At 40.1% G+C, this 27660-nt stretch overlaps 2 protein-coding genes across 12 annotated transcripts in view; one reads left to right on the forward strand and one right to left on the reverse strand.

Moving 5' to 3' along the window:
* Positions 1–1120: 1120 nt before the first annotated feature.
* pphln1 (periphilin 1) lies at positions 1121–23180 on the reverse strand. 10 transcript variants are annotated; one of them, XM_082510014.1, is made up of 12 exons: positions 23095–23173; positions 22058–22137; positions 20894–20958; positions 20331–20546; positions 19745–19806; positions 16966–17082; positions 15129–15307; positions 14450–14536; positions 13336–13371; positions 12435–12490; positions 8084–8221; positions 1121–1900 (listed from the first exon to the last, which is right to left on the reverse strand). In XM_082510014.1, coding segments are annotated over exons 2-12 (1230 nt in total). In that variant the 5' UTR covers positions 22059–22137; positions 23095–23173; the 3' UTR covers positions 1121–1627. The 10 variants fall into 10 exon arrangements, with proteins under 10 accessions (XP_082366140.1, XP_082366141.1, XP_082366142.1 ...); XM_082510015.1 differs by having other exon boundaries at positions 23086–23140; XM_082510016.1 differs by lacking the exon at positions 22058–22137 and having other exon boundaries at positions 15135–15307; positions 23095–23180.
* Positions 23181–23196: 16 nt separating this feature from the next.
* Positions 23197–27660, forward strand: part of zcrb1 (zinc finger CCHC-type and RNA binding motif 1) — a 5007-nt gene continuing 543 nt past the window's right edge. The window contains exons 1-7 of one of the 2 annotated variants that reach the window (XM_082510023.1): positions 23197–23306; positions 23415–23519; positions 26762–26790; positions 26937–27048; positions 27161–27268; positions 27359–27468; positions 27557–27638. In XM_082510023.1, the coding sequence (XP_082366149.1) occupies positions 23436–23519; positions 26762–26790; positions 26937–27048; positions 27161–27268; positions 27359–27468; positions 27557–27638 (525 nt within the window). In that variant the 5' untranslated portion in view covers positions 23197–23306; positions 23415–23435. Of the gene's footprint in view, positions 23307–23414; positions 23520–26761; positions 26791–26936; positions 27049–27160; positions 27469–27556; positions 27639–27660 lie in introns of both variants that reach the window. The other variant, XM_082510022.1, reaches the window with a different exon arrangement.

Here is a 27660-nt window from a genome sequence, read left to right on the forward strand (position 1 = left end):
TTTTTTTTCACTTTTGAAATTCAATGGTTGCAGGGAAAGGCATAACTTTTTACTTTGAAGGCAAACGTTCCCCGTTTCTGGATTGTGTTGCACTTTCTCCAAATTTTACTACAGCTCAGAACAATTGGCAAACATTTACAGACAAGTTGGCATTTTCTGAACAAACTGTGGGCAACTGCTGCAATCTACTAGAGAGCAAAGCAATCACAAGCATGGTTTTTGTACAGCACGCTGTTTTCACCTGGTCACAGCCCGCAACCACATGTATCAACTGGTCAGGGAATACACAGCCGCCAAATTTTCTAGGCTATAGCTTTCTAGGCAAGCTATGTCTATAAATTGTATGGGTGAATTCCATTGTACAAACATATTAATAAGTATCAACTAGCCGACTAATAAGACACTAGAGGTGCAGTTTGTCTTAATAAAATTGACCTTTCAAAGAACATGAGCACTTTAGCTGTCGCCATCCGTTCTCCCATTGACTTACATGGCAACAGAAGTCTTTGCGATTGTGACCACAGCTATAGAAAACATGTTGACTCACAGACTCCAGAGGCCATTGGATGAACAACAGTTTTTAAACATCTTTCATCCCTAAGGTTAAATTCACCATTATGATTTACAAATACTTCAGAGCAGCGATCCCCAACCCCCCGGGCCATGGACTGGTACCGGTCCGTGAGTCGTTTGGTATCGGGCGGCGAGTGTTGAGGTTCAGGTGTGAAATTTATAGTTTTTAGGGTTTTTATTCCTTTTTATTGTTAATATTTATTGTTTTTATTATTACCTCAGTTTCCGTGTGTTATGGATAATTTTTTATTTTGGTGCCGGTACTGGTTTTATTTTGTTGTATTTATCCGCGACACCTTAAAGGCCGGTCCGTAAAAATAAACCGATCCGTGCTGCAAAAAAGGTTTTTTTTTTTTTAAAAACATGCTTTTTTCATTGAGACATCGGTGAACTGATCCTAAAAATGTCTTGAGATTAGATCTTTCATAGCGCATGGATATTTTTCTGCGGGTATGAAACTTTTGTCAATGGATTATGAAAAAAAATCAAGTTTGTTGGATGAATGTAGAATAGGGCTCAAATGCAAAATAAGACAAGACAAAGAAAGTGAATTTAACTGGTTTTTTTTACAGTACAAATTTATACAAGTATGTCAACCTGTTGTAATTTTAGCAGCACCAAGTCAAATATCTGCTACAAAAGAAAAATTTACATAGCTGAAAATACTACAAAAACCGATCATGCTGGAGAACTGAATCTCTGCTCTCCACAAAATATTCTCATCAAAAAGAAGATTAAATAATAAACCCCTTGTTAACCATTTTCACAATGTGAGACGAGAATAATTTTAAATAAAGAACGTGTTTCTTTTGACAAAACTTAACAGAACGTTTTCTTTATAATTGATAAATTCCCACAGAAAACTTGAAGGTAAAAATGGTCCGTTCAAAAATAACACTGGTCATTCCTGCAAAGGATGTCCTCTCTCCACGGCGGCCTGTTTTCTCCATGCTTACCTCCATGGTTTCGGTTTGAGCTGCTGAACAATCCGGACTTCAAACCGTCAAGCCTTCCTCCTCTGTCTCACATTAACGCAGCACGTCCGGCTGATGCGTCAGTAAGATGAGCTGTGATTGACTGCCGTCTTTGAAATTTTATGACCCGACTGGGATGTAGAGGGAGTGGTTGAGTCAAAGGTGGAAGTTTCAGGCTGCCGGATGACGTCGTCTAGCTCACTGATGAATTGTTTGAGGTCCTCTAGGCAACGTTCACGGATCTCCCCGAGGTTTTCACGGAGAGGAACCTGCAGCTGCTTCTCCAAGTTGGGATCTTTAGCCACCAGCATCTTCACCACCATTCCGAACGTCTCGCAGTCCTGACGATACACCTGGTCGAGTGAAAAAAGATGAAATAAAATAAAATAATACTGAGAGACGAACAAGAGGAAAACTTTACCTTCAAAAACCACTGAGCAGACATTTCCACCCTTTTTCAGTTTAGATTTAGCTATGTTAAGTGTTACCAGGCACAGCTTTGAGAGAAAAGCTCTTAATTGAGGGGATGGGGAGTTGTTTCCTTCCTGCTCTACCTGTCGCCTAGGTGTAAATACTCCAGCGTCACTGTGCCTAAGCTGATCACTCTGGTGCTAACACACCTCATACAGCGCCAAAAGATTAACACTCTTCCTCTCAAGTTTAATAGGGGCACTTGATATGGGACAGGGTAGCCGAAAGACGCAGTAAAAACTGCACTTCAGTGGTAGCTCGGAGGCTTGTAACAGGTGTTAGAGGGACAAAGAGGAGGTGCTGGAATCTAGTTTGGGAGCCGCCACTTCACACTGAGCCTATAATGTCTCAAAACAATGGAGGGAGCTTGTGCTTCCACACAGAGTGGTTTGATTTGCAAAATACCAAAACAGAGATTTGCTTTTAAGTCATGATCCTTTAAATGAGCTGAGAATGAAGGGGAAAATATCATTCCGCTCAACTGAAGATAATATTTATGGGCCCATTTCACATTTTGTAAGGGAGGGAAAATATTCAGGAACACAAGGGCAGCTTTTATTTCTTATTTTCTTGAGTTTTTGGACGTATATACATTTGAGACGTAAGATGCATTTTAAAAATCACACACAAATACCCTTTCTAAATAAACACTTTGTCTATACTTTTGCCAAAATAACTACAACCTCTGACAAACTCGATGTGGCTCTCTAATCTCTACCACACTATTTCATGACGGTCGAAAGCTTAAACTTCGACAGCTACCTACAGCCTTTGATCTTAAGTGGGCCAATTACACATTTAATCCCTAACATAAGAAAAAGAAGTGCTATCTCAACATCATGACTTGCATGATAAATATTTTACTTATTTACCCTGGTGTAGTATGAATGACCATGGGGGAGGTCTTTATCAGCAGCCAAATCTTTAAAACCTATGAAAATACATTTAAAAAATACATTTAAAAGTCTAATACCTTGGCAATTTTGGCTATCTATGGGCCAGATTGGAGTCTTGCTCAGCTGGTTCTGTCCCCTAGGCCCTATCTTTGACACCCCTGGTTAAAAACACAGGGGGAGAGAGCTGATTCAACAGTTTGTTGGGGTAGGTTGAAATGTAACGACCACATAAACTTTGCTAGATGTTATGTGGTGTATGTGACATTAAGTATAACTATAGGAGGGAAGAAAAAAAACAACAACCAAGACAATCTGTTCAAGTGAAATAATTGTTAGGTTCCTATTTCTTTCCATCTCCTTGGTTTATTTGATTTTGTTGTTTTTCCAGACTCAAAATGATATGTTGGTCTATTTTTTGCCAGTATACTCAAATACTTTTTTACATATATATTTGTATGTAACTCTCTTCCATGCCTAACTACAGATACAGCTGCCTAGTATATCAAGCTTCAACTGTACGTGCCAGTCTCATACAAGGAGATGTCCAGTGACAAGGGTTACGAGTGGACATGTGTGTTTATACATATGCCCACACGCCTGTGTGTGTAAAATTAGGCTAGGGAGGAAGGGAGAGTTTCATTCACCAGATACCAACGGTGGCTTCTGTGCTGCGGGGCTTTCTAACTCGCTGGCTTATTTATAGATTTTTCACCAGAACAGAAAGTGTGCTTGGAGAAAAGCTCACAAATAGAGATCGCCTGTCAAACACAGTTATTGTCCTTGTTCTCCAACAGATGGCAACTTTCCAAAGTATGCATTAAACTAGGACACTGTGAGTGCACTATCTATCATTATCAGTAATTTTTAAGAAAGAAAACCGGAGCCAAACCAGTTTGCCTGTTTTTATTTTTGTACTTTTCCACCAAGTTTGATTTCACTATGAGAGTTTTTGCAAACCCTTGCTGACAATGCTTTGAGCACAAATGGGAGGAAAAATGAAACATTTCTATTTTTGCGTAGGAGCCATCCACAGTGAACAGTCAGCAGAAGACAAATAACGGAGGTGTAATACACTGCTCAAATAAAAAAAAATTAAAGGAGCACTTTTTAATCAGTATAGCATCAAGTCACTTAGACTTCTGGGATATTGATCTGGTCAGTTAAGTAGCAGAGGGGGCTCTTAATCATTGTCAGCTACTTTGGTGTTAATGAAATTAACCAGCAGTGCACTAGAGGGGTAAAAAATGATACAACCACCAAAAGACGAATGGTTTTAAACGTGGAGGGTAAAACCAAGCATGAGGTGAGGGGATACCTGCACTTACAGTGGTTGCAGGTATTACCAACTCCTCCAGGATGACAGGTTTGCTGTGTCTCCCAACACAGACTCAAGAGCAGATATACACAAGACTGTTACAGATAACTTAAAAATGGTAAATGGTCTGTATTTGTATAGCGCTTTACTAGTCCCTAAGGACCCCAAAGCGCTTTACACATTCGGTCATCCACCCATTCACACACTGGTGATGGCAAGCTACATGTAGCCACAGCCACCCTGGGGCGCACTGACAGAGGCATAAATTTGCATTTACTCAATAAATCTTTTCCTATTGAAGGTGTGCTAGCTGAAAGACGTCAGCTTGGTTGCAGCTTGTTTTAACATTTGCTTGAATAGTAAAACACAGCCTACAGGACATGCTTGTTACACCTGATCTAAAATGCGATTTAGTAATGATGTAAACTAGGAAAAAACTAAATTACTTTCACTTAATTTAGATTATCTTAATTTCACATTGACTACGGGAGCAGTGCCAACTCAAACACACAGATTACCTGTAATAACAAACCAATACCTGTAATTAGAAAAGAACAGTGGTTAACTTTGATTTTACTTGGCTCTAAAAACTGTTGTGTTTTCAGACTGACATAATTACTCATTTTTAATTGGACAGCATTGGGAAATCATATTTCCTACCAACCCCATTCAGATATTTCTAAAGCTTTATACACAAACCTACTGAGGGATTTACAGTACAAACAGCTTATGCAACCTTATCCAGGTCTCTTGTTTACAAAAGCAGCTGATGGGAAATGTTCAATAAATCATTTTACAGGAGATTTGTGGGGAACACTACAAAACAAATTCAAAAACACAGTCTCCTCTGGGCATTTCTATACATTCCTCACGCACAATAAACAATTGAGCAGAAGATGTTACACAACTGATAGCCCAAGCAGTCTGTATAGAGAGGAGACCTGCGACAGCCACCATCCCCAGCACAATGAATGTAGTTACAGAGCAATGGCCTTTTTGGTTTTTCATCATCTGATAACAGAGTGGACCTATCAAACGTTTGAAGGAAGGATCCAATCAGTGAGTGGTCTACACCTTCTGTGAATACAGAGCGAGCTGTTTCTAAACAATGTGCTGACAAAGTTCTTCCTGCAATCCGTCCCGTTATCCAACCAGGAAGGAAAGGAGCACGTCTCGACTTTGGGTGGGGTTGTTTGAGAAAAAGAGCATCTTGCTCGCTGTTCACCCCTGCAGGACAAATCCTTTTTACAAATCTCGCCCCTGAGCGTGCTGGGCTTTAGAAATGAGAGAATCGGAACAAATTTTAAACATTAGAGTTGGCACCTCAGTCCAGCTCTGTCATCTTTGCACGTAAAAAGCCCTCAAGAGGCTGGAAGTGTCTGGCTTTCTGTCAAATACATTTAGATCCCTCAACAAATGAAATAAAACTCCCTTTGTACGGCAATCTGGGCCTACGAGGAACAAAACATAATACCCTTGACTGCCTCTCATGCCTTGTCACTCACTATAACCGGTTAGTCTGTCCTGTGGCCAAAGTCAACTCTGACAACCAGAAAGGGGGTTCAGACTATAAGTCAAGAAGACCAACTTCACTTAGCCACGCAAACAAAGTTTAGATTATGACCTGGATAGCTTCTGAGGGGCTTCTGGATTCTGTGCATTTGTGGCTGTGTGTACAGAAGAGATGGCTAGACCAGATTGGGTGCAGAAAGCCAAACATCTGGCTGACACTTGTCAAATGGCTTAACACGAGTGCCCACACCAACAGGAATACTGCTGCTAATTTAAAGAGCACATGAGAAAGTGACTTTGTTATTTCAGAGCCAAAAAAAGAAAGAAAGAACAGCTTAAGTATGTTTAGCTGTGGGTCAGAGCAAAATGGGGCGTTAAAACTGGTCACCAGACAAGTGCTTATACAGCTTCCAGTGACTGCTCGGTTTGTCTGCCACCTCAGAGAGTAAAAGACCATCATGTGAAAGCAATTCTCTGCGATGCTTTAAAAATACAGCCTTTTCTATTTCAGTCCATGATCCTTCTTTTATGTGAGAAGAAAAAAATCTTGATTCAATTACTCATCTTCTGACCTCAGCTCTGGGATAAACAGTTTAGTCTCTCATGGAAGAGGAGAAGAGCTGCCAAATCGCAAACGACCTACACATACGGACGATCTGAAGATCACAAAAGCCAGAGAAAGGCACAGGGAAAACAAAAAGCTGCAGCTGTCAATAGAAACTGATGGTTATCTAAGAATCGCAAATCCTGAAAGGAAATACTGAAACCTCATATCCCTGTGAAAACGCAATACTTTATCCCCTCTTCGTTTTCATTTCAAACTGTTTATTATACATGTATACCTAGATTTGAATCACCACATTAGAAGATAGCAGAGAATTATGAGTAATACTGATGATGGCAGTAAAGTACCTACAGATTGCTGACACGGGTCTTTGTAATCATTCTAAAATAACTTTCCATAATACCTGGAAACATGAAATAATGCTCACATAGCTCAGACGTTATAAAGTTTGCTGTAAAAAAATGAGAGAAGACACAGACAGGCTATAAAACAGGCGTGAAGCTGCAGCGTCAGCAGTAATGCTGTTACAGCCTATAGGCTCTGTGCTGCAGCTCAATGTGAGGGCGCAGTCTGTGCTCCAGGGCAGAGCTAGCTCAGGTTTAATGGTCTCAGTTAAACCACCAGCAGTGCTCACTGGTGCAGAAATGGCCTTCATTAGGTAACAGAGCAGAGCTGGAACCTCGAGCCTGGGGTGTTTTTAAGCTCTGTTAAGCGGTCGACCTCTCGGTTTATTTTATGCACGGCTCTTTACAGCGAATAAGCCGTTCTTAGCTGCTTCCTTCATTTACGTGTCCCCTGTACCCTGTATATCATTCTAATGTTTCTAAACCCCGGTGTGCAGACCGCTTCATGCGCGAGCATTTGCAAAGATGAGTCAGACGCCGAGGGGGCCATGCTTGAGCCGTGTGCGATATTAAGCAGATATTTTGTATAATGAGCGGTTTATGCAGTCAGTGAGTCAGGATGGAAGATTAAGAGAAGCTACCAGGAAAATGCTGGCAACTACAGACACCGGCCTCCCGTTTTTTAAATAATTAACCGTTTCTCTAAATGTGGCTGCAACAGTGAAGTTTTTTAGGGGGTAGCAGTAGGTACTCAGCATTGTGACTGGAAGACAGCAAAGTTAATTTCCTGCCTGTTACGAACATAATAGGTGGCTGTTTCAGTAGTGCCTATCCAGTAAAGCATGCCACATGTGAGTCAGAGAACCCAAGGCCACCATATGCATGGGAATGTGGTGCCAAGAGTACTGAATGTGGTCTGCATTGCCAAAGTTGACATTTATAGAAAAGTCTGACAAATTCGTAGTTTTTAATGAGAGGGTTTGGGCATACAGTGATTTTTCCTTCCCAAAAAGAACAACTGAGAACAGAACACCTTCAAATTTGTTTAAACATCCTTGGAATACATTGTGATTACCAATTTAAAATCCTGTATAGGATATAAATCCAAATCTGACTTTTATTCTTTGCTAGAAGCACAAGAAAACTGTAAATAGCCTGCACTTATCCACAGGTTTCTACAAAGTACTTTACAATGTGTTTCACATTCACTCATTAACACACACACTATAACTGCTGGTAGAGCTGCCATGCAAGGTTCTTGCCTGCCATCAAGAGCAAATTACTTGTCTTGACCAAGGAAAATACGCAGGAGTTTTAGAATGAGGCCTGTGATTAGTGGACAACATGCTGTATCACCCCAATCAGAGAACTTGTGGAAAGGTGGGTCAGAAAAACGCAATGATGTGAAAATTTGAAGTATTAGAAAAAAGTACCTTTTCTATCTCCTGGGCTTTGGCTGCGATGGCAAGGGCTCGTCGCTCGTGGAAATTGTCTGTAGATTTTTGGCTCTCTTCCACGACGGGAGCTACCAGTGGCTCTTCTTTTTCTCCTTCTGGAGGGGGGTTTTCCTCCTAAAGGAAAACAACAGGAAGGTGTGAGCTACAGGGATATTTAAGGAAAACTAAGAAAGCAGCAGAATGGTTATTCCTAACAGAACCACTGCCATGAAACATTTATGCCAAGAAATCATAAAACCATTCAATATTTTAAAAAGCATACTACTACTCTACTACAGCAATCAAACAACATTGAATTGTAAAGGATGTACAGTCAATGCTGTGCTACGACATGACCTACTGACTCTTTAACTTTGAAGGAGACGTGGTTGATGAGGCATACAGTAAAGCTGAAAAGCCAGAGTGGACTCAGTGGAAAAAACAACAACACATACACAGAATTTGCAGTATAGAAATCTATACCTGAGGCACGAAATATAGCTAGAGCCTATATTTTAAAATGTTTGTTACAGATCAAAACTTAGCTTAATATTAATGTTGCTTTTCTACCCAAGCAGTAACCCTGCAGTTTAGTAGAACCAATCTATAACACGGAAAACCATAAAACTCACATTTTAGCTGTGTTAAGACAGAATCTTCAGAGCAAAGAAATCACAGCCAGACAAGCCATGATTAAGCATCTAATGGGCAAATTGGAAGCCAAGGCATCCATAAATACTACCGAGAAAGCCACAAGAGAGATCTAAGGGAAGAAATGAGGCCGACTTGGATGGGTGGTCAATTTCTTTTGCTCATTTCCTGATACTATTAAAGTTTGAAGGCCAAGGAGCAGAACTGCCCAACCATGACTAAAGTCCACTCATACATTAAGGGAAACAGGCCATGGCAACTAAGTCATACCTCATCCATAGACGACTAGAAAGAAATTACAGGAGATGGTACATCACAAAGCCGAGTGCGATCTAAAATAATAATAATAAAAAAAGCACAGTGCAAAGCATCATCCAATTATTCCTCCTTCCAATACTCTCCCTGAAGCTATGCTTGGGAGAAGTCCCGTGTATATGCTTGGACTTGTATGAAAGATCGCATCTACTGCACCTCAGCAGAAAAATATCCCTTGTCTGAGTCTCTTTATTTCAACTCGCAAAGCATAGCCTAACTTGGAAATCGTGCTCTGCTCTCAAGATAAGGCTCAAAATAGATCTTCTGTTAACTGTAATAAATCAAAACATTATTGTTTCAGCAGAATGGGTAAACTCTGACAAAGAAGTGGAACTGAATTTTGTTCTTGGCTGTAAAATGGAGAAACAGCACTGGACTTAATATTGTTCTATGTAATAGTTTGGACATCATCACGCTGATGTAACAGCTTAGTTCTTCAAAATGCTTACAGTTTGAGCAAGCATCACAAAGTTCCTCAGGATCTCGCTCTTTGCAGTCTATTCAGCACGTGACTTTTTAAAAAAAACTTAGCAAACTTTAGAGGCCAAAATTCAAGAGCTATGACATTTCTGATCACTGCAGCACGCTCATCTGCTGGCTCATACTCTGATCATCCAGTCATCCTAAGTCTCTCATAGCTATATTCAGTTGTTTGTTAGGTTAAAGTAGTGGAGTGGCCAACCCAATGACACTGCCATTCCTGAATGCATGCTGCTAGAATTCCTAAAAATATCATAGTGACTGAATGCCACTCTACAACAGTGCTTTGAGCATTTGTATTACTTTTTCCTGCTTCCTTCAGCAGATCTGTGCCCTTTACTGGTAAACCATTACACTCTATCTAGCAGGAATTTGTTGTGTTGAGATTAAACCTGCCGATGACCTCCCTGCCCACCCTGCCTTGAAGCCAGAGCCGGTGGTGGTCTTTAGGTCCCGTCTTTGGTGTCTCCTGTCTGGGATGGCTCCAGAAAGCCTATGTGTTTGTTGAATCCCCACAGCAGGCAGTGACCAGGACCATTAGTGCAAAGCTTTACTGGGGGCACAGCACAGGCCTTTCATCTTGGCCAAGGTTATGGGTTTGTGCCCCGAGAACACACAACAATGCACCACAGGCTAGATCAAACACAGCAGCAGAAGCACCAGTGTGCATGTATGTGTGTGTGGAGGGGTGGGGCGCTGAGTAACTTTCATCACAGCAGTTGATTTGGTGGTGGTAGGTGGTTCTGACAAAAATGATCATTAGAAGGAGAAGAAAGAACTTTGTTTATATGCTGCATCTTGTAATTTCTCGTGTATAAACCCGAGGGTGACTGTCTGGTTATTTGTTACTCAGCTCACGTGACGACATTGCCTCCACTGGGAATTTGTACGAAAAATCGAGCCCTCCTTGCCTGTAATGGTTGGCTTTGCCATCTGAATCAAGTGTGTCCAGCACTTGAAATGGCACTTAAATGTCAAGGTGAATTTATGTCTAAATTCTTCACATGTACAAGCCATAAACGCTTGTCAGCAATAAAGTTTAAGTTTGTCATTTTCAAAGCAGTGAACTTGATAAAAATAATTTTTTTTCAGAGTGAGCAATCACTAAATATTTATCACAGAAAGTAAATGCATCATTTGTGTACATTGTGCACGGCCCCTTTTTGATGTGTGAAGGCAGGAAAGCAACAATGTAGAGTCACAGCAGGATGAGATCCGCTGCAATACAGACTCTTAACATTCTGAAACATAACAAAACATAAAAGAAATCATCTTTCTTCCAAACAGCTGAACTCTGTGCGCCCTTTTGTAAAAACTACTTACATGTTTCTTAAGCTGCACATAAAAGGTAGATGAACCCAGAGCTGCTGAGGGGTTAACAGATCACTTCAGATACACTATTGTTGGTGTGAGGAGAGGAACAAAACGGTGAGCAATTTAGTCCACCATACTTGGGGAAAAATAAGTGGACGAATATGAGCTGGATAACTGAAGGTTAACGGTATTAACATTTGCCAAGCTCTTTATTTTGACTTTTTTAGTCCTAATAACTTTTTAAAGCTGTGTTTGTGTGTGTAGAAAACGGGAACATTAGGCTAATAACATACATTAGTCAACTGAATGGTTGTAGCGTGTCTAGACAGTAAAACTGTGGAACTTTTAACTGTGCTGACTGAATAATAAATAGGGCAGTGATAAAAGCTTCGTGCACTGCACAGGTCCTTGATCGTTTAATTATTTCCTGTTTCATGTTAGGGAAAAGATTATTGTTGTTAAAAGGTTTTCAGAGCAGAGCTTCCTGAGGTGTCAAATATCTGATATGGATATATATCACTTAACCCAATTACTTTATTTTGTGTATATTTAAGGGCCATGACTAAAACTGTGATATTTTAAAAAAGAAATGTTTCTATTTTACAAAAAAACAACAACAACTTGATTATGGGATCATTTTGACATCCAGATAAACAGTTGCTGGCATACATGCATACAGAGACTCCATTTAGAAGAGGTAATGTCATTACATTGGTACAAAGTATTTTTAACCCTCACACAATCAGCTATAATAGCAAAACCTTTTTAAGTTGCCAGAGCATGCAAACACACACAAGGTGTTGACCTGAATCTTGATAAATACCGATTCCCTGTGAGCCCGATGCCCCATATTAATTTGTCACAATCACGAGACCCATTCCCTGCGTCATCAAAAGGAAACTGAGGGCCTGCCAAACGCAGTTAGACGTGCTCTTTAAAAGTAAAAGTAAACTATTGTTCGTTATAAACGTGTAAATACATCCCAGAGTTACACAGGCACTTCTTATGACTCTGTGGTTACGATCTTGTGATAAAGTTGTGACCCGGGCTACTGATTTCTCCTCTACACTTCTGGGTGGTCACAGCCACATGTACTGCGCCTAATCACAACTGATTGTATTTACACTCCTCTGCATAGTTGGAGATGGATGACATCAGCAAAACACAACATTATCAGCAAAACAATCAAGAAATATCCACATTTGACACAAAAAGTTGTTTTTTTTTGTTGACACCTGAGCCCTTTCCCCCGTATCATTACAAATTCTTGTAACTGAAGTCCGCTTACAACAAAGTTAAACAAAGTGGAGGCCCGATGGCTTTTATGCCCTGCATGAGGACCACTTTAAAACCCATTAACATACTTTGATGGGACTCAACACTTATTAGGAGGATGGAATTTAAGGACTTCCAGATGTATCCTGCTGTACAGTGACATAGGCAGACACCATGGTATGCAAACAAAATAAAGCACAGAACATCTGAGACTCCACTGCTGTACTTACAATATTTTAAAAAAAAACAACACAATTTAGAAAAACCCTTTAATGTTTTTGATCCTTCATGAAAACCTCAAGAAAAACAGTACCTTGACAGATGTTGCACTCTGTGGGGATCCCTCTCTTGACAGGCCAGGAATTTTGTCTATAGAAATTGAAAAGTAACAAAAAAAAACAGTAAGACTGAAGTTAGAGTAAAAAAAGATATTTGGAATAACAAAATAAGAAATGAGAAAAAGGTGAAACGACGAGGGAAGCAGAAATTCAACTGAAAGAAGACAAGCAAGTCGGTCTGGAAAGTAAGTATGGGGGTGCTTATGGATATCGCAGCCTTGTAAATGTGTTGGAAGTCTGGTTCCAGGATCCAGTGAGGTACCTATACTAGAAGGCCTGGAACAATCAAGAAACACAACGGTGCTTTGAATCTCATTGGCTGAATGCACGGCTCCTCTCCAGTCACTGGAGGAGGAGTTTCTTCCTCTACTGACTTTCCTTCTATAAGAAAAACACTACGCTGTCCAAAGCCTTCTAATCAACTCTACTAACAAACTTCAAGCACCTAGAAATGAAACAAAAAACACTCCGGAGTGGCAGCTTTGGCTTCAGGAATATCCATCAGACATCCTATACCCTCTCCCCTCTACTTGCGCACACGACCTGGTGGCATCTTTATGAGGCCTGACAAAGTGGCAGACAGAACGGAGAGCAAAGCTGGCTGCTGGAGACATTAGAAACCCTCTCTGTCTCTCTCAGGTTACGCAGACTGTGAATAGATTAGGTTTGACAACTGTAACTTTTCAATATATCTGAAACAAATCCTCTGCATGTCATCTCATCTTACTTTTTAATTCATTACCACTGAACAAACAAAGGAATGCATGGCTATACATTTTGAAATATAATCCAGGAGAAGTGGCTAATTTGTCTATTAACTCATCAAACAAGACGTAGTCTATCCAGTCTTAGACAGCTATACTGAACTGTACTTACCGAACATCCTGCTCTGAGAATAAGTCTCTTCATACCCTGTTGGAAGACCAAACCGTAAGGTCACCGGCCAAGTACATCACAATTGGTGGGGTTTTCTTATCTAAAAGCAACCTATGGAGCATACGACTACTCTAATGCTTCCCTAAAAATATTTACTCTTAAAACCCGTTCAAATCATGCATTCAGATGGCAACATTTTGCCATGTTAGCCATGAAAACTGCTAAGCACTCACTTCGTGAGTGAAAAAGCGCCAATCAAATGGAAATTTAAAAGAAAAATGACCGGCGTTGAAGATGGCAGTGGACCTCAAAAGAAACAAAACCAACCTCCCCCCAAAAGAAAAACAAACACTGGTGGAAACAGGGGAATTTGAGGGATTAGAGACAAGAATGAATAAAGAACATGCACCGCACACGGAGATACTTTAGCACTTGTGCATTTTACAGTACAGTTATTTAATAATTTTTGGTGGTCTTACAGGAAATCTATTATGTGGACTTGGTTTTCCATAACATTCCAAGTGAGAGGGTGGGACTGAAAAAACAAAGAGCAATCCATGATGCTCTTACATTATTCAACCACTTTCTAGATAAGCTGTAAAATTCACTGTTCCCACACAGTCATCTTATCAAATGTATTTCCAGACAAGATGTATTTGTAGTCATTAAAGTGTAATATAACACTAAATAATATATCTGTGATGAAAATGTGTTCAATCGGAACACCTCTGACATTTTAAATCATTTTTAACATTACTTTATAAAAGTGCAGGAACCATGAAAAGTGCTAATGTACCTCGGGTAGTGGAAATGGCATTTACCACAATACAGCAGTCTGTACTAAACTCTAATTCAGAAACTACTTTCATGATATAACTTACAAAAGACCTGGGTGAAAAAAAATGTCTGTGTCAAAAAGTTTCCTTTGTAAAATACTTTTTCTTTTGAGAGGCGGGTCGACTCTCAAGTCACTGAAATTTAAAAAGCCTGAAGTCTTCTGTTCCTGCATCCTTCTCAAGACAGAACACAAAATGACAAGGATGCAAGAAAGGAACAACAACCCAGCTTACTGTCACCCAAGTCTAAGCTTATTTACATAGCTCAATGTACAGACCCAAAGTGTCATGTCCACTCTGTTGAGGAAAGAGTGCCCCCCAGAGGTGCTCAGAAACACCCGTGTGACCCTCTGGACCATCCACACCTGAAAAGCCGGTCAGCCAGGTTAACAGCCATGGACAGACAGTGAATAACAGTAAAATAAGAAATGAAGGATGGAAGAAAAAAAATATATAATCCATTTCAGAACAATGCACATTTTAGGAGCTGAACTTAAAACATGACCTTGAATCAGGGCCTACAGGCATACACAGATTACCTTATTTACTTTTGTGCTCTGGATAGTTAGTATAAAATTTAGCTTTCCAAATGAACGATGTTTACTCAGAGGCTGTGTCTCCTCTTCCTGAGTTAAGGCAACAAATGGCTTATGAGTAGAACTTGTCAGTGGAAGCAGTGACTACACTTTCCACTCCATTTTAGCAGTGCTGTTACATAATTTGTTTCATCAGCTGGATTGTTAAGACCAGAACTAATTACCTTTATACTTTAGTATTTATTAATGCTGTGCCACTTTATTGAATTTATATTGTATTAATCTGTGTTACCGACTTATTAAGTTAATTCCACATGTTATGGTGATTTGCTTTGGAGTTTTAAACTCTTGTCAATATTGTGATGCCAGTAAAAGCACTGCATACTGCATCAGGGGGCGGGAATCTAAGATTTCTACATACTCTTGCCTTGCTGTGAGGGGAAAGGAAGGCTCTTGGCTCTGTCCGGTGAGTATCCTCTGCTGCTGACGCTGGAGCCAGAGCGGCTGTGCGGGGAGCGGGCCACCTCTCGCCGCACGGGAGAACGATCTCTGAGGGGAGGAAACGGGGCTGCCTTTCTCCTGTAGTGGTCTCTGTCCTCCCTGGGGAAAACAGGGGAAATGTGAGCCCTGCCAAAATCTGAAAGGTCCAAACATTGATAGCTTTTTCTTTTTCTTTTTTGTGAATTATCTGAGGTTAAAGTTATTCCTGATTGCAATCTAATAGCAGCAATTTACATCGGCCCAATGACGGGTCCACCTCTCTCACTCATTTATGTACCAACACAGAACAATGCTGCCACCTAGCACTGTAAGGTCATTCTGCTGTGTGCAACAAATTCCTGTTTTATGTTTTATTTATGCTACCCATATCCGTTTGCAGAGTTATTTGTGGAGAGGCTTTTTAAAACCATAATTTCCCCAAAAGACCGCAAAAACTGCCCTTTTGACTTGAACACTATTGTTCCCTTTAATATTTTAAAACGTGCATCCCAAACATTTTCATTCAAAGATCACAGTAGCTGTTGTTGCTAATCAAACACTCCCTCTCTGGCTGTAACTTCACCTATCTGCAACGAAACAGCTGCACAGTCAGACGATGGTGGCACCTCAGGCAGGATGTAACCACCCATTAAGGTTAGTAATGTTTGACGCTTCAAAGTGAGTTTTCACCATGAGCATCTTGCTGTTCTGAAACCAGATATGATGAGACGGGGGTGGACCTGACCCAGAAAGTGAGGGACAGTGCACCTTGCTTTAACTTCCTTTTTTTTTATCCTAATGAGGACCATCATTTACAGTATGAGCATTAATTAAGACAATAGAGTCAACAGGAAAGTGGCTGAGGTCACAAAGCAAGAAAAACAAGGGCTGTGTGTGTGTTATATTTAGTGCTTAACAAATTAATTAAACAATCACTCAATATAAGGTTTATGCCACAGCTGCCCTAAAATGTGGTAAGTAACAAAATCATTTTTACGTTCTATAATAGATAATCAAACGCTATGTGCAAGCTCTTTAATCAAAATTATATTTTTAATGCTAAAATATAATTGTTGTTATGTATTCATTTTCTAACTTACATAGTAAACCCACATTATTTTTTTTTACTTTTTAAAAAAACAAGATGCCTAGTTAGTTACTTGCATTCCTGAACATTAAAGTTTAAGTGTTTAAATGTTATGCCTGGTTTCCTAAAGAAGTCCAGTGTGTTAAAACTTGGGTATAAACAAGTGTGAATTTAGTTTAATACCCCAAATGATGTAGGAATTTTCAGTTTTAAACAAGTTGACTGATATCTAAAATACAACTGTGCTTTTTTTGTTTTTATGACAGGTGCTTTAACCTCCTAGGACCTGGCGTCCACATATGTGGACATCAAATTTTTGGGTTGTCTAGACCAAAATACCCGTGGCAAACGCTGATTAGTTTTGCTCTACAGGGCCTGATATATACTTACGAGGACATTATACTGCCACAGTTCTATCAAAATTTAAAACGAATGTCCTCATATGGGGACCTCATTTTCCTCAGACACAAAAATCAGGTAAAAATAAAAATAAAAAAATCTGGTAATTATTTGTTTTTACATTCATCAGGTCCCAATTAGCCCAAATAGCAAAGAGAAATTAAAAATGCATGAAAGAGTTCGGGTCTTACGAGGTTAAAAATGTAGGTGCTATATATAATAAATTAAGACATTTCTTTATTGGCTTGACATGGTCTGCCATACAAAGTCATTAACAGGAATTCACTCTTACCCTCTGTCCAGGTTTAGTATGGCCTGTACTAGTGTGTCTTCCCCACTCTCTGGGAGCGCTCTGGGTGCTGGATAGATGCCTTGGCCTCTAACGCTATGAGGAGGTGGTGCACGGGCACTGAGGGGATTAACAAAAAATAAAAGAGACGCACACACAAGTTAGTGTTTGCAGATAAGCACACAGTGTAGTACATTGTGTTTATTTAGATTTCTTTGGGGAAATTTTGTAGAGTCTACAACACAACCTATGTAAGTGGCCGACGGTGTTGCTGGCATCTATGCTTGTGTGCTGAACATTATGTGATAGTGTGTTGTCTCTGTGTTTTATATGTGGTGTCAACCATGAAAAAAAACAAATAAAATGGTAGGACTTTTTCCCCTCCTGGTTCTTCAGTCTTTGTTGTGGTCAGTTTTATTTTTCAGTGGAGCAAACATGTTTGTCCCTCAAGATTTTCCACTTCTTTGAACATTCCTCATCTCCATCCTGCAATCTCTCTTCAGAAATGTACTGACATTTGTGAGTACTTAATTGACGCTATAATTGCTATTACCTATAATGAGGTGATGATTGTTACTCTCTCTGATATATTCAATTAAAAAAGCTGCAGCAAAACAGTAGCTGGAGATGTATAGGAGAAATCAATGGTATTGAGCAGATCAACCCCAATGTGTACATTTCTAGGGAGGTGCATGTCAGGCTACGGTTCAGAAGGGTGTATGACACAGTTACGGCGTAGCCACAAAGTGAATTTCTCACTGAAGCACAAATCTTCAAAAAGGAATTCACATCTGCTAAGTGACCACATGAGACAGAGCTCTTTCAACAGCCACAAATCCAAGCCTTACTTCAAACAGGTTGACTGGACACATGCTTTCTGGCTAAAGATAAAGGGCAGCATTTTTCTTAGTATCAGTTGTGTAACGAACTATTAAGGAGATATATTGTGTATCTAAAACATGACAGGAAACAGAATTAACATCCAAATGGTCTAAGGCTACACTAGAAGGAGTATTAAGGGTGGCTTTAGTCCAGGAGATAGAGCAGGTTGGAAGCCTGGTGGTTTGGTCTCTGTCTGCCCCAGTCTGCATGCCAAATATCCTTGGGCAAGATACTAACCCCAAGTTGCTCACTGATGCACTGATCCGAGTATGAATGTGTGTGAATGTTAGATAGAACACAGTTTACCTCAGACAAAAATGCTTGCATGACTGGGTATGAATGGATGAATGAGACATGTTATATAAAGCGCTTTGCGTGCTCATCCTGTGCAATACAGGATATTTGCTTTGCAATAACAAAACCCTAAAATGGGAAAAAACATGTTTTGTGCTTTTGTCAAGAATTTTAGACAACTTAAACAACCATGCATCCGACGCAGCTATGAAAACAAAATCACTCTCAATCTTCCCCTCTTCTCTCTCTGCCTGCCTAGATTGGTCTATCCAGTGAGTACACTTTATACCCAAGTACTGTTCATAAATTTTGCTACTGTACAAACAGCGCATTTTCAAAATGCACCCATGTGTGACGACATAATACCTACAGGTCTCTTACCACATCTCAGTGTCAGGGAGGATTAAACTAATTAAAGCTAATCCTTCAACTTTTCACAAAGTGAACAAATTGTAACATAGACATGCAAGTTACCTCCGCTCTTTGTTGTTAAAGTCATAACACTGCAGACTCATCAGTTAGGTAACATGAACTGCATATATATTTTTTATTTTGGCAATAGCAAAGGAGCACAGATATAACTGGCAAACCTTATTGTCGTTTTTAATAATGAAACATGCACAATGCAAATGCAACATTGAGGGTTTTACTAAACTTTAGCGCACTAATTGTACCCCGATATTAAAATATTCTTAATAATGTTCAAATAGGCTACCTAGTACTATTTAATGTGCTATTATCACACATCAGCATTACACACAGGTAAAATTAATTTTGACTCATATTTGTTAATGTTATTTACAGCTAATTTGTGCTGCCTTTGTCTATTAACAGACAAAAATCATACTGAATTGAACCAGTATTTTGAGAGAATATTGTAAACTTGTCACCTAAATGTCTGCAAACCTAGTGTTTAGCCTAAATATAGACACTGTTTAGCCAACATTGCTAGACCAACAGTTGTGTAAACTAAGAGTCTGGAGAGCTCAGCAGAGACCACAAGAAAAGTAAATGAAGTAAGACAGGCCAATATGGGTCAGAAACAGACCACGACTCGTGATTGCTGGTATGTACACAAACATTACAAACACACCCCCCCTAAATCCCCCCCAAGTCCAACCAGAGAAACTAAACACAAATGACTTCCTTATAACATCAAGTGAATAGAACAAGACTGTCCCCTGCTGTCCAAAATGAAAACATTTTAATAAGCAACAGTCTAAATCCACCATCTGGCCGGGGCCTTTCTGTGTGGAATTTGCATGTTCTCCCCGTGTTTGTGTGTGGGAGGAAGCCGGGTACTCTGGCTTCCTTCCACAGTCCAAGAACACATTAGTGGGGCTACGTTAACTGGTGTCTCTAAATTGCCCATAGCTGTGAATGTGAGTGCGAATGGTTGTCTGTCTCTCTCTGTGTTAGCACTGTGTCAGATTGGCGACCTGTCCAGGGTGTATCCTGTCTCTCGCCCTATGTTAACTGAGATATTCTCCAGCCCCACTGCGACCCTGATAAGATTAAGCAGAAGAAGATGGATGGAATACTGTATGCATACAGAATGTGGCTGATAAGGCTAATATTAAAACAAATCCTAAGACAAACAGTTTACCCAAACTCCAAAGGCCGCGCTGTGTGGGAGTCATCCCTGGGTACTCTGTAAGGATAGTCCTCCTACACGACAAAGAAAATGTGAAGAAAAAAAATCATTCTTATTCGCCACTTCTATATTATTTGTTATCTCTTAAGACAGAAAAAACTCAGTATCTGGTTAAAAATAGTGTAAAATGACAAAAAGCATTGTATTTAATTTTGCATACATAACCCACTGATAAGTGACAAATGACAAACTAGCTGAAATGACGGATAGATACATTTACAATTTTAGAACTCAAATGTAAACACAAACTCTAAAGAGTAATATAGGGGGGAAAAGCAGAAAAATTAAAGAGCACAATCCCTATAAAGGGAATTTAAAAGTCTAAGAAGAAGAGTTCAATAGATGCCTATAGTACATATACGTTTCAAATTATCTTAAATTATATTGTTAACTACTTTGTCCTTGGATTGGCTCCTTAAACTTACAATATTATGGGAAATATCTAAACTGTAGAGACTTTGAAAAAGGTTGCTTGCTTTTGACTGAAAATATGTAGTTCACCTATTTGATTACAATATACCAAAAAAACCCCTCTTACCCTCCTTGAAGGTGGAATGGCTCTGCGTTCAGCAGGGAAATGAGGGCCATCTCCATGGTAACCCCTCTGATCTTCATGGTAACCCCGGGGTCCGCCTCCATTTGGGTAAAAGCGGGGACCTCCTTCATAATCATAGCCACCACGGCTGTAGTCATCTTCTGGCCTCCCAAAGGGGCCTCGTCGCTCAACCCCTCCAGCCGCCCGTGGGTATGGACCCTATACACACACACACACACACACACACACACACACACACACACACACACACACACACACATACCTTTTTAAAAAATTATATATGTTTTTTTTTTTTATTCTTGCTCAGATTTTGTGAAAGAAAAGTCTGAGCCAGAGCTTATGGCAACTCGAAAATAAATCTTTAAAAAGATTCCTGGTGTTATTTTATTATTCACTCTCCATCCACAAAAAAATAAAAATAATAAAAATAAAAATAATTAAAATTAAAAATCAGCAATTGTCAAGGGATAAATAAAGAAAAGTAATAAGGCATAATTTGCATGTGGGAATTATTAAATGGGATGCAGTGATAAAGAGGAGCTCACCGGCCTGTCTGTTAAAAAGCGCTCATCATACACCTCCCGTATACTCCTTTCTCGCCTGTAAGTCACTGAAACGGGCAAAGAGTGAAACATACTGTTATCACTAGCACTGTCTCTGTTCAAGTGTGGTCGGACTAGCTTCTTCGAGCTGCAATATTAATATAGTATTAAATAGAACTTTTTCTCAGAAGCCATCTGACATGAAATTGAGGGCCAACACAGATGACATTGTTCTATTTAGATGCCTTGAATCTTGTGGTTTCCTAATGTTTCATCTGAAACTGTCTGAAGTGAAGCACCTTTTTAGCCTCACACATGTGCAGGCTTCAACACAAAAGCAGCTTTTGCAAAAAGAACTTGTCTAATACATAAAAGTTTTGAATATTGGTAAGGGTTCTACATATGCACAGATTGCACAGGAGCTGCTGATCCAGTTCTACACTGCGGTCATTGAGTCTGTCCTGTGCTCCTCCATCACAGTCTGGTATGGTGCAGCCACTAAACAGGACAGGACTGTACGGGCATAAGAAAGGGTCATTGGCGCCCCCCTGCCCTCCATCCAGGATCTGTACCTCTCAAGAACCAGGAAACGTGCAGGGAAAATCATCACAGACCCCTCACACCCTGGAGACAGACTTTTTGATCTGCTGCCCTCGGGCAGACGGTACAGAAGCCTCCAGACCAGGACCACCCGACATAGGAACAGTTTCTTTCCCCTCGCCATCTCCCTTCTAAACAGTTGACCTGTCACACTGCTCCCACTGCCAGACTGCAACTGCACCTTATGTACATTCTGTAGTATTCATTCCACTTCATTTCTGTATTCTATGTATATAAGTTTAGATTGGTTATTTATAGTTGGTTTACACAGCTTTGTGTATGTACTTGTATGCATGTGTAATGTATATATAGACACGTGTGTGTGTGTGTGTGTGTGTGTGTGTGTGTGTGTGTGTGTGTGTGTGTGTTTATGTGTGCGTGTGATTTACATTGCAGTGCTTGAGAGCCTCCATCTACCAGAACCAAATTCCTTGTATGTGTCTGCACATATACTTGGCCAATAAACACAATTCTGATATGATTCTGATATGATCTCCCTAAACTAGTATCACATCAGTGTTCTCTAGTATGTTAGTGTTTAGTGTCTATTGTTTGTTAATAACTTACTTTTTTGTTTGTTTTATTTATTAAAAAAATTTTTTTTTTTGCTTTTTGGGCTTCTCGAAACGCAAGATCTTCAAAACAATCTGTAAAGAAAGTTCATATAAAGTGTTAAGACTTCAGAGCAGACATCAGCAGAAAACATCAAAGACAAGACAGGGCACGGTGTGAAATGCAAGTGAGGAGGCTGAGATTACTTTGTGCAGGTTGTATGACCTAACGTGGAGGTGAAAAAGAGAGTGCATGCAGGTTGGAGTGGGTGGAGTTGAATGTCAGGGGTGATTTGGATAGAAGAACAGCAGCAAGAGTGAAAAGAGATGGTCGTGAGAACTGATGTCATGTGTGGTTTGGAGATGGGGGCATTGACAAAAAGACAAGAGACTGAGCTGAAGGTGACAGAGTTGAAAGTGTTAGGATCTTCATTGGGAGTAACCAGGATGGACAGGATTAGAAATGAGTACATCAGAGGGATAGCTCTCAAAGTTAGAGGCAAGGCAGAGATTTTTGGACATGTACAGAGGAAGGATAGTGGATATATTGGACAAAGGATGTGGAAAATGGAGCTGCTAGGTGGGAGTAAAAGAAGAAGACCACAGAGAAGATTCATGAATGTAGTTGAGGAGGACGTGGAGGAAGAATGCTAATGATAAAGTAAGATGAAGGCAGATGATTCACTGTGGAGACCCCCAAAGGGAGCAGCCAAAAGAAGAAGACTGACCTAACGTGACATGTTAAAGTACATTTGATCCACAGTAACTTAGTCAATATAGCCATCAGCTTGATGGCAACTAAACACTATCATTAATAAATCATCACTACTCTTTGTGGTAAATTTACAACTGATTGCGATGTAAACCAGGCTGCTATCACGGCTAACTAGCTAGCTTCAATGCATGCACCAAACACCAGCACGCTTGTGTAGTAAGTTAATATATCGTTAAGGCCACCAACAAAATCCTTTGATATGTACGTCAGATTGCGGCTTCATCTACATAAACTATAGAGGTAAATAATTTAACTGAAAAATAACAAACCGAGCTTACTTTCCTCTGTCGCCCAGTTAGCTTAGCTTCTCCCGGTAGTTACGGTCGTTATTTACGTTGTTCACGTCATCAACGTGCGACGCACAATATACGGCGTTTTTTCCCGTTTGCTGAACAACTGCTCCGTGTAAATAAAATTACACACCATATTTTTTAACAGCTTTGGCATTATTCTAACGGACGGTGTGGTGTTGGTAAGAACTACTGTGAAGGTAGGCAATTGCTCGAATTAACGTTAAATTGAATAATGCTGTGTTTATAGTGGATGTATTAAGCTGAACTGCTGGTTGTGTGCTTTATGACCATCATGTGTCTTTCAGAGTGTTTTATTTGAGTCCAGTATGAGCGGGGGTTTGGCACCAAGCAAAAGTACCGTCTATGTGTCGAACCTGCCATTCTCTCTCACCAACAATGACCTACACAAGGTAAGTTTGTCCCTGTAACTCTTAAGTGTTTGTCCTGTGCCACCACCACAAACTTGAAATTAAAAAAATAAGAGCAAATGTTGTAAAGATTTTCAGCTTTCATTCAAGGGATTGGACAATGGATTGCATTTATATAGCGCTTTTCGGGGGCACTCAAAACGCTTTACAATTCCACTATTCATTCACTTTCACATTCACGCACTGGTGGAGGCAAGCTACAGTTGTAGCCACAGCTGCCCTGGTGCAGACTGACAGAACGAGACAAAGGTGTCTAGGAACTGCAGCTATTTTATGCTCCTGTTTCTGGGGCTCTGGATCTTCAAGAGTTGTTGAACAGAAGGTTAAGAAGAGAGGTGACCATCAGTGAGCAGCAATATGGCTTCATGCCAAGAAAAAACCCAAAAAACGCGGCGGATTCTTTGACAGTATTTTTTTTTAGAAGTACAGAGAAAGTCAGAAGGAGTTGCATAGTGGTTTTGAAGAAAGCATGTGATATGAACTGTGATACTGCATGAGGAAGTCACGAGGGGCAGAGTAGGATGAGTGCTTGGTTGCAGGACATGCATAAGGACAGAGACAGCGGTGAGGTATGTGGTAGGGATTACATTAGGGCTCGCCAGACAGATGAGGTCAGGCAGGAGTCTTTGTGGGTTATGATATTTGCAGAGGACATTGTGATCTGTAGTGAGAGTAGGGAGCAGATGGAAGAAAACCTGGATGGAACAGGAATGAAAGTCTTTCAGTAAAAGCAAGACAGAATACGTGTGAAGGGAGACAGGCCTAGCAGTGAAGGTGCAGGATAGAGGTAGTAAATGTGAATGATTTAAATACCCGAGGTCAACCAGAGAAGATTCATCAAAATTGTGAAAAAGATTATGCAGAGCAGGATGCTAGTGATAGGGTGAGATGGAACCAAATAATCCACTGTGGCAACCTCATAAAGGGAGCAGTCAAGAGAACAAGAAGATACATAAACGCTTCACTTTATTAATATACGAAATAGTTTTCAAGCAATGACTGCCTGACATTTAAAGTCATGGACATCACCAAAAATTGGGTTTCCTATTTTGTGATGCTTTGCCATGCATTTTCTTTTTGCCTGCTTAGATCACCATGGGAACTAAATTAAACACATGGTCGTGTGTGAGCGTGGTCTAGAGTATGTTATTTTCTGACTTTAGTTTTAAAATGGGCTGTATGTGGTATATTTTTATTAATACTTTTGATTTTTTTAGTTTTCTACAAGTATGATATAGAGTCTAAGGAATTTGTTTTATACATTAATGATCTGATATTTTTAATTACCAAGAATATTTCATTTTGATCTGGCCACAAAGAAAAGTGACTTCCACATCCCCATCATTAAGCTGTAGGACAGTGTCAGTTGATCAAGTTTAAAGTTTCAGAGCTCGAACGTGCAGCTTTTACATTAGAAATAAACAGCAGCACTGAGAGTGCACATGGTGGTAGAACCAATATATTAATGTATGAGATTAAGATAAATGATCTTCTGTAGCATTTGCTCTCGACTTATTTGCACACAGCTGATGCCTTTTTCTAGTTTTATTCTTTAAATTTCTTTATAGAAGTTTCTCGTGTTCCTCAGATAATGTCTATAAATGAAGCATTTGGAATTAACTGAAGATGAGCCACATGATATATCAACTCTCCTTTTATGTAAGCACATAAAAAGCCTGAAGCAGAAAGCCTGACTTAACAGAGAAAGTTAATAACCACAGTTGTGACACCTGTGATCTCTGACTGGGATTTTAGGTTTTGTCAAGAGGCTTAAGCAAAGAAAGCTTGGCTTTCAGTTTAACTTCCTTCGTGGCACACCCCACCTCTGTCTTCGGTCATATGTTCGAGGGTTTTTCTATTTGGGTTTGTTGCCAGCAAAGTACATGCTCAGGTGAGATTAATTGATTGGCTCAGGCAGATCATTCGGCCTTCAAAAATTCCTGGATTGCATGCACATTATATTTTGGGTTACATTTCAGATTTAGTGCAAAGTGCCATCCTCAAATTCGGCATGGGCTTGAGGATGTCACTTTGTCAAGTTTATCTCTGTACTCTTCAGAATTCATCCAGGTCTTTCTATCTTCTGTCACCCATTGCTACTGGAAGCCATGCATACTCAGCCATCACCCATGTTTTACAGCGTGCTGTGAATTCCGAGCTTTAGTTTGGGAACATCTTCATTAGATTCTCTAGTGAATCCTACACTTGGATATTCTATCAAAAGTAGTTCAAGATAGTGGTGGACAGTGATGAACAGTGGTGAACCAGTGACGGGGTCATGGGTGGCCAAGGCTCACTGATGGACGTGAAAAGTGAAGCCTGATCTGTGTGGTCTGACCTAACAGATGAGCTGCTGTAGCTCAAACTGCCAAAACAGTTCATGCTGGTTCTGAATTGTGTCAGAATACACAGAGCATCACACGTTGTTGCCTATGGGGCTGCACAGCCCCAGACCAGTCAGGGTGTCCAGGCTGACCTGTTTATCACAGAAAGCGCCAACAATGGCGATGTGAGCATCAGAACTGGACCATGGAGCAATGGAAGAAGATGGTCTGGTCTGTGTTTGTTACCAGGGAAACACCTGGCATCAGGATGCACTATGAAAAGAAGCCAAGCTGACAGAGATTTCTGCTGGGACCTCTTGGGTCTTACCATCCATGTGGATGTTCCTTTGACACCTACCTAAGCATTGTTGCAGATCATGTGCACCCTTTCATGGAAATTGTATTCCTTCATAGCTGTGGCCTCTTTCAGCAGGATAATGCGCTCTGCCATAAAGCAAAAATGGTTAAGAAATGCTTTGAGGAGTTGGCCTCCAAATTCCACAGATCTCAATGTAATCAAGTGTCAAGTGGGATCTGCTGGACAAACAAATCTGATCCATGGAAGCTCCACCTCGCAACTTACAGGACTTAAAGGTTCTGTTGCTAACATCTTGGTGCTAGATACCACAGCACGCCTTCAGGGATCTAGTGGAGTTCATGGCTTGATAGGTCACCATGGTTGTTTTGGCAAAAAAGGAGGACCAGGCAATATTAGGGAGGCAAACATATTGCTATGTCTGATGTGTAGATGTGTTAAACAGGTATTACTTTATCATAGAAATGGTCATATGATTATTCCCCAACGTTGTCATCCAGATGTTTTTATGTTACCTAGCACACCAGTTTTTCTATGCATTCCAAGAACCTCTCACTGAAATAAATCACTGTGTGTCATTTCAGCTATTCAGCAAATATGGCAAAGTTGTAAAGTAAGTATTTTTTTATGTTATTTTATACATTTAAAGCAATGAATGATGCAACACAATGCGATAATTTGGTAGCTTTGAAGCGATGTAACAGTTACTGCCTCAGTCGTTTCCTCACAGGTATTAATAACTATGATGGTTTCTCTCAGGGTCACGGTGGTTAAGGATAAAAACACTCGGCAGAGTAAAGGAGTGGCGTTTGTTCTCTTCCTGGATAGAGAGTCGGCTCATAACTGTGCAAGAGCAGTGAACAACAAACAGGTGAGCCTGTGCAAGGTTATATACTGATTTTTCACTAAGCGTAACCCAGAGGCTTTCTGCCAGCGATGTTTCTGTAATGGATGCGAGCGAGTGAAATATTTTTGCCTCCCAGTTATTTGGCAGAACGGTTAAAGCCAGTATTGCCATAGATAATGGACGAGCAGCAGAATTCATAAGGAGACGGAACTACACAGACAAAAGTAGATGCTACGAATGTGGGGTCAGTAAATATCTACTTTTTACATTTCTAACTAAAGTTAGAAATGCAATTGTGATAGTTTTCCTGTATTTTCACAATGGCACATGTCAGGATTCCGGACATTTGAGCTACGCATGTCCCAAAAACATGCTGGGAGAGAGGGAACCTCCGAAGAAGAAAGAAAAGAAAAAGAAGAAAAAGGCTCAACAGCCCGAGCAAACGTATGTAATTTGTGACATATATATTTGTGCAACAGAATATATCACAGTACATCTACATTTTTATTTTTTTTATTTTTTTTACTTTTAGCGAAGAAGAAGAAGAAGAAGAAAGTGAGGAAGAGGGAGAAGACCCAGCTTTAGATAGCCTAAGCCAAGCCATAGCTTTTCAGGTAAGGGTGCAGAGACAAGAAA

The sequence above is a fragment of the Aulonocara stuartgranti genome (assembly GCF_965226115.1).
Source record: "Aulonocara stuartgranti genome assembly, chromosome: 17".
NCBI lineage: Eukaryota > Metazoa > Chordata > Actinopteri > Cichliformes > Cichlidae > Aulonocara > Aulonocara stuartgranti.

Excerpts from the sequence above, each read along its gene's own strand:
- pphln1 (XM_082510012.1), bottom strand. Across the intron at positions 17,083-19,744 it reads GCGCGGCCTTTGGAGTTTGG|TGCCCGTGCACCACCTCCTC; the intron begins GTAAACTGTTTG and ends TAATCCCCTCAG. Across the intron at positions 14,537-15,128 it reads CCCCTCACAGCAAGGCAAGA|GTGTGGATGGTCCAGAGGGT; the intron begins GTATGTAGAAAT and ends CCGGCTTTTCAG.